Source organism: Trachemys scripta, chromosome 2, assembly GCF_013100865.1.
Source record: "Trachemys scripta elegans isolate TJP31775 chromosome 2, CAS_Tse_1.0, whole genome shotgun sequence".
Classification (NCBI taxonomy): Eukaryota; Metazoa; Chordata; order Testudines; family Emydidae; genus Trachemys; species Trachemys scripta.
Window position 1 is genome coordinate 51,454,821 of NC_048299.1, and position 7,680 is coordinate 51,462,500.

A 7,680-nucleotide genomic window follows, 5' to 3' on the forward strand; every position below is an offset into this window, starting at 1 on the left:
CGCGCAGAGGGCGTGACCCAAGCACAACAGGGTGGAGGAGTTGGCGCAAGGGGGACAAGAACGCGCCAGAGCCGTTTGAAGCGGGTTGCTAGGAGACTGGTGTGGGCCGGGCCAATGGGGACGCCATTGGCGATGACGTTCCGGGTGTGCGAGCGCGCGGGAAGCCTCAAACCCCTCCCTTCCCCCCTGGGGAGTTGGTGGGTCAAAGGTGGATTTCCGCGCTTCTCTCTGAGGGCGAGGGAGGTGGGAGGGGCCACGGGCAGGGTCCCAGGGAAGAAGGCTAACCGGCCCCCCTCCCTTCCCGTGTTGGGTGCAGCTGCTGGCGACGGAGCGCTGGGTCTCTACGGCTTAAAGGTGCCATCCCCCCGCCCTGGGTGAAGGGCGGTCGCCGCCGACTGGACGGAGATCCGGGGCTCTTGGGGTGCGGGCGGGGCTCCTCCTGCTGGGGCACGTGCCGGGCTATGCAGCAGGGAGGGGTGTTGCTCCATCCACCGCCCGCGAGGAGGGCAGGTTGGGGGTGTGGCTACGTTGGAGCTCCGCGGTGACGGACTGTGGGACGTAGTGTGCACTGCGCGCTCTGCCTTGAGGGCATAACGTACAGACCTCTCCTCTGCCCCCGCCCCACACCCTCGTGTGTAAACCAGGGAGGACGGGAACGCGCCGCGGAGGCCCCTGGTGAGTGGCGGATGCCTGCGCCAATGGGAGGCGGCCCTCGCTTTACTCCCCACCCCGCAGCTCCCCGCGGCCAATGAGCGGTGCGCTGCGGGCAGGGGGCGGGGTTCGGTCTGTGCTGGGAGGAGCAGGCGCTGCCTCGGACTCCGGCAGACGCTGAGGAGGCGGCGTTGCGGCGAGTTGGTGGCTGTTGCGGTGCTGGGCGCTCGGGCAGACATGGGGCCGCCAGCGGCGTGAGGTGCGGGCTGCGCTAGCTTCGCCAGCCGGGGGACGCGCGCGGGCGGGCGGGCTCGGGGCATGTGGTGGGGTTGAGCGCGGACCTAGGTCCCCCGCTCCCCTCAGCCTGGGGTGGGGCGGCCGGTCAGTCACTGGGGCTAACGCGTCTCTTGTCGTTGGCAGGGTCTGAGCGCGGCGCGCCTGTGAGTGCGGCTCGGCGGCCGAGGGGAGCCCGGCTGTGCCTGTGTCGGCGGCGGCTCGCTGTCCCCCCGCCGCCGGCGATGGGGAATGGGCTCTCGGACCAGACGCCGATCCTCTCCAGCCTGCCCTCCTTCCAGTGCTTCCACATCGTGATCCTGGGGCTCGACTCGGCGGGCAAGACCACCGTGCTCTACAGGCTGCAGTTCAACGAGTTCGTCAACACTGTGCCTACCAAGGGGTTTAACACGGAGAAAATCAAAGTGACGCTGGGCAGCTCGAAAACGGTCACCTTCCACTTCTGGGACGTGGGAGGCCAGGAGAAGCTCAGGCCCCTGTGGAAGTCCTACACCAGGTGCACGGATGGCATCGTGTTTGTGGTGGACTCTGTCGACATCGAAAGAATGGAGGAAGCCAAGACAGAACTTCATAAAATTACTAGGATATCTGAAAATCAAGGCGTGCCTGTCCTTATAGTGGCTAACAAACAGGACCTGAGGAATTCCCTCTCTCTCTCAGAAATCGAGAAGATGTTAGCAATGAGCGAGCTGAGCTCTTCTACCCCCTGGCATCTGCAGCCTACCTGTGCGATCATAGGGGATGGACTTAAAGAGGGACTTGAAAAACTACATGATATGATAATTAAGCGAAGAAAAATGTTGAGACAGCAGAAAAAGAAGAGATGAGTTCTGTTTCCACACTTCTATCTTAGAGTAGTTTCATGGTCAGAATTTGACATAACAGCTTCCAAAGCCTGACCTGCTTGCTTGGATGCTGTTAAAGCTTAGTTATGTTAAACAATCAGTTGCACAACCTTGCCTTGTGGAAGTTGTGCAGACACAGAACCTTTTGAAAAGCAAAAACAGAAAATAGTTTTTCCAAGGTTTCTGGCACTGTATTATTTTGGATGCCCTATAAAGTAATATAAAGCTATCAGGAAAGAGATGGGTGGGTAAATGTGACTTGGATATCTAAATAGCCAAATAAAATGAGAGTTTTTTTGCTTGGTGTTTGTATTCATATATTTGAGGGTGCATTTTTACAAGAAATTTGCATTGAAGGCGTTCAGTGTTTTTAAACTTCTTATGCTCGTAAGTGGAGTGTTTTAGGTGAATATATACAGCTTTAAAAATATTGATTTCAACAACGTGTATGGAATTAGCAATCCATTATTTCAGGAGGCTGTGAGCCTTGGGGTTTTTTATCTTCTTTGGTAATGATTTCCATGAGAGAGTTTGGCTATATGGTATGTTTTTAATTTGGCACTTTTGAAGTTGAATCACTTTTAGTTCTAATACTTGAAACTTCAGTGCTGTGGATTCTTCAACTGGTAGAGGAAATAAGACTTGTTAGACAAGTACACAACATGCAAGAGCATGGATTAGTTTTCCCAACATGTAGCATGATTTGGTGTGTAGTTTTCTTAGAAATAGCTATGCATTGTTATACAGTGCTAACTGGGTTTAGAATACACTCATGTCATTTGGAGACTTGTTCCAGAAATTTTTTTTGCTGTTCAAAAAATTAAGTTACTCTGACATCCCCAAGTTATCAACACAAAAGTAAATTTGTTGGTGCAGTAAAGGAGATGCATACAGCGATTTAGGTCTCCCAAGACTTTTAGCAGTGCAGCATTCTGGGCTCTTTAGATGATGATGGCAATAAAACTTGATCATCATGAAATATAAAGAGAGCTAAAGTCAACAGAGCACACTTTTTGTATCTGCAAAAATGCCCAGGTTTGTTACTTATACTGCTAGGTCACTTTCTATATAGCCTTTAATAAAAAGTTTTTGTAGTGCTTGTGGTTAGGAATGTAAAGAAGCTTTAAACACTTGACACTGGGAAAACAGTTTAAAGATGGCCTGTGTTATGCTCTAATTATGTTTAAGCTGTTCTTGTTTACAAAGTACGCAAACAGTATTAACTGGGCAGGACAATATGTCTAATGAGAAGAAAGATTAGTTTTTCTTACTGGTACAGAACTTCAAACAGTTGTCTAGACATCTTGATTAGCAAATGAAAAGGGCTAAACTAGAGCCTGAATTTTAAGATTAACTTTAGTGGTGCTGTAAAACAGAATGTTAGATCATCTTGAAACTTCCATTAGAAATATCAGTCTTAAAGGAGCAATGCAAGAATCATTTCCTCTTACTCAACCAGCAAAGTTACTGCATTCTTACCTACTGCCATGTATTAAGAGGATAACAGCTGAATGTCAATCAACGTAAGGTATTGATATCTGTATAAAATCAAACTTCATAGCCAGCAGCTGTTTGTCCAGAAGGTAACCAAAAATGCACTTTAGTGTTTTCAATAATTGAAAGTGACAGCTGGTGTTTTTTTTTTGTTGTGTGTTTTTTTTTTTGTTTTTTTTTTATGACACCCTGGTCCTTTTGAAAGAATTGAAGTAGCTTCCAGTGGAGCTTCTGTATGTTGGTTATATATGTACCTGCACTAGTGACATTGAAAGTCACTTACTCAGTAATGTCTATATTTATAGAAATGTGGATAACTTCTTAAACCTCAATAAACATAACTCAAAACAAGTCTGCAGGGAGAAGGTGTTTGACTTCCTTGAGTTACAGTGAAGTGTTCTTGTTGGCCTCTATGTGCAAATCTCGCTCTCAATAGCAGTAGAACTATCTGCATGAAAATCAAACTCTTATAAATGTGGTGAGATTCGTAAATGTGACAATGTTATAAATCACAGGTATCTCATTAAAGACTTAATATCAATAGCATACTTGTATTATGTTCCATATGTTTGTAACAGAACATTGTATGCTTCTAGCTATAGCCATTACTCTCCTTGTGCAGTGGTCATGTGTATTGTAAACCTTCCCTTCTCATGAACAGATTTACATGTTACATACAAATTTGCTGGGGCAGCTCTCAAATGCTCAAAGCTCTGAAATCATATACAGTATTAACAGACTACAATGGTAGTATTAAATCCTTTAATCAGCTGAGACTAACATTTTTACTTGCAACAGAGGGTCCTGTGGCACCTGGTTTAGCATTTCTTATGCTAGAAAGGTGGGTTTTTTGACTATGTAGATGAAATATGTTGCATTTTTCATACCTAGACAAGGGTACTTTTTCATTGTAAACAGAACTAGAATGAAATTTTCAAAGCAGGGCAGAGGATTCAGCCATACTGCTTCTTGATTTTTTTAATGGAGAATGAGTAAATCCCTTGCACTGACTTGGAAATCTCAATGACAGTATCAATACAAAGTACCCCATAATTGCTGTCAAACACTTGTGTACGCTATACTGATTTCAAGATCATTCAGTTTTGACAGAGAAACACATAGGGCTACTTTTTTTTTTTTTTTTTCAAAATTAGGTGGGTACAGTTGTACAATTGGAAGCATATAACAGCTCTAAAAAATCCCTCACCTTTGAAGTTTTTGGATGAAACTGTTCCAAATGTAGTGTATCTTTGCCCACCAAAACAGATTCTACATCTTTATATTGTACCTTTTTATCCCCAAAGGGCTGAGGCCAGTTTGACTTATACTGGCAAACCTCCAGTTCCCCTCCCCACTCCATGCCCTAATTAGCAGGTTGTACACTACTATTGTACAAAGAGGCATTGAAATGCCAGTCTTTCTTATGGCTCATGAATGAGGGTTGCATGCTGTGGAACATGCTCTGTTTCATCTGAGAGCTTAATAGTTCATAAAGTAAATTTTGTGGGGAACTGATTGTGCATCTTGCCCCAAAGCCATGTGAACACTCTTCTTTGTTTCCTATCTACCTGACCTTTTCTGAATAAGGATACTATATGATGCTGTCAATGGGAGTTAAGTGTACATTAGCTTGAAAGATCAACCCTATTTCCCTTAACTGTATCAAGAAACACTAGTGTTAATGCACTCCCTGTTGGCTCCCTACTCCTTGGTAACTTTATGAAGAACAGTGGGATGTGGACATGGTTGCACAATATATCTTGAGCCTCATAATGAGTCCAGTAAGATACTTTCTGCAGGAGATCCTGGCTGTTCATAAAGTAGACTTGTTCATGTACGAATCACTATTCCCCTTATTATAATGTAATATTACATAATGTTGACTGGGAGCAATGTTATCACTTGACATAAGAAAGCTTCAACCCAGAGCTATGATTTCTACAGTAAGCTGAAGTTGGGATGTGTAAGGAAGTCTTTATTTGAAATAAACTAGAATTTAAACAAAAGTTTGTTTTAACTTTATGTTCAAGTTACTCCACTGTTATAGAAATTAAATGTTTGGTAAATGTCTTTTGTTAATGTAGGTTACTTTATAAACTGGTTTAATAAAGGTAATAGCTATTTCATATAAGGACATTTTAAACACACTAGGAAATACCTAGGAATGTGAAACTGCTTGGAGCAGCTGTGTCAAAGAGAATGAGTTACATCAGTAACTTTACCTACATTATTTGAATCTCCTAGTATAATTATACTTAAATCAACAATTACTGTGGCGAGGAACAAAGAAAACAAACTCTTTGAGACCCACTCAAAGAAATTGTTAATTTCTCAGGTTTTATCTTTAAAAATGTGGGGTTGCTCGATTGATTAGACGGGCTTGCTCACTTTACATAAACTTTATTTTTCATAGAAGTATATGAATAAATATCTGTTTTAGCTAGCAAATAGTGTTGAGCTGTGATACATTGCAGGTCCTGGCCTTGTATTAAGCTGAGTGTTGCAGTGAACATGTATTGGCTATTCAGTTTTTCAGTACTCTGAATTTTAGCCACTATACATGTCAGCAAAACAACACTTAAGAGAGGTTGCAGTTTGGTAACCTAAATCATTCCTCCCCCATCCCCCCAATAAAATAAAAATCCTTGTATCAAGTGAACAATAGCTATATGTATTTACTGCTATCTACGCACAATGTCTAAAATGGGCTCTCAAACTAGGGCTCAGGACCCCTCGGGGTCGTGAGCTGTCAGTCTCCACCCCAAACCCTGCTTTGTCTCCAGCATTTATAATGGTGTTAAATATATAAAGTGTGTGTGTGTATGTCTAGAGAGAGACTTGCTATGTAAAAGGGGTCACAAATACAATAGTTTGAAAACCACTGGTCTAAAAGCCAACACACAGTTCTTATATCTGTCCCTGGTATTTGTATATAGTATTGTAATATAAGAAGTGTGTTTACAGGTTTTATCTGTGTACTGATGTAACAAATCAAGACTCACAATGGGATCCACAAATGTACTTAGGAGCCTAAACCCCAGATTTAAGCACCAGGTCTCCCCCTGCCTTCTCCTTCTCCCCCCTCCATTATGATCCACAAAATTGCTGCTGACCCCTCTCAGTGCTTAAACTCACTTGCTGGCTAAATTTCAGAGGTGCCTATGTTTCAGCCTCTGGGCACATGCACTGCCTCTCACATGGTATCTCTTCCTTTTCCCCATACCCCATCTTCCTGTTTAATCCCCAAAGCTATTCACAAACCAGGGGAAGCCACCTAAAATTGTGGCTGCAGCCCAATCCAGCAGGTGTGCTCAGTCTGCCTATGGGTTTGGCTCCCATTCAAAGTCTGCCCAGAGGAGGAAGAATTGTCACTGCCTACCTTGTAACTCACCTGGCATGTAGGAGACCCAGATTCAATTCACTCCCACCTCCGTGTGCCAGAGGGGGAGAGAATTTGAATAAGGGTCTCCCACCTCTCAGGAGAGAGCTTTAGCCACTGGGCTATGTGATATGCTGATGTCGGGCTTCCTCAGTGTCTCCTGTTGAAGTTCTAGTAATTAAGGAGTGATTGGTGCAGAAGGATTGGATATGGGGTCTCCCACCTCCTAGGTGCTTTCCCTAAACACTGAACTACAGAATCGTTCTCGCACACTCTCAGGCCCCTGGATAGTTCTATCGTGGCCAAATGCTTAAATTGTCATTGAGCTGGGAATTATTCTGTGGTCCAATGGTTAGGGTACCCACCTGGGAGGTGGGAGACCCCGGGTTTAGTTCCCATAGCCCACTTACTCTTTCATTATTCATTAGAAGTGGCCCAGCTTCACCAAGAGATATTGAGCGGGGGCCCCATCAGAATATTCAACACTGCAGTGATTAAAGCACATCCGTGGTTAAAGTTTGGTGGAGACTCCTGTTTAAATTCTTTTGCCTCTGCTGCTAGAGAGGGAGGAATTGAACCTCGGTCTCCCACATCCCCCATGAGTACTCTAACCACTGGGCTAAAAGTTAGAAGGTGGCAGTGGTGGCACTACCACACCTCCTCTGGACACTTTGTGTGCCTCAAGGCAAGGCAAGAAAGAGCTTAGGCACTTAAACTGCCTGACTCCAGGAGAGGGGATCCTACTTGTGGATTGCTAAACAGAGCTCTGGCCCTCCCTGCAGCCCACATTTAGGTGTCTATCTTTGAGAGGGGGGGTGAGGTTTAGCACATGCCTGTCTGGCCAGCATCTCCATTGGCTAGTTTAAATGGCTCCTGCCACTAGCTGGCTTGTGTGGATCACGTTGATTGTACAGGGAACCTAAACACTTAATTCAGCCTTGTGGATTGTGGTGTCATTCCTGTGATTTTTCTAGTCACCGAGAAGTTAGATGCCAGGCTGCTCAGCACGGCAATGTC

General features: G+C 44.9%; 1 protein-coding gene across 1 annotated transcript; it reads left to right on the forward strand.

Annotated features, from left to right (window-relative positions):
• Positions 1-787: 787 nt before the first annotated feature.
• ARL4A (ADP ribosylation factor like GTPase 4A) lies at positions 788-3,827 on the forward strand. The gene is made up of 2 exons (XM_034760542.1): positions 788-910; positions 1,072-3,827. The coding sequence occupies exon 2, from the start codon at positions 1,170-1,172 to the stop codon at positions 1,770-1,772; it is 603 nt and encodes a 200-aa protein (XP_034616433.1). The 5' UTR covers positions 788-910; positions 1,072-1,169; the 3' UTR covers positions 1,773-3,827.
• The last annotated feature ends 3,853 nt before the right edge of the window (positions 3,828-7,680 follow it).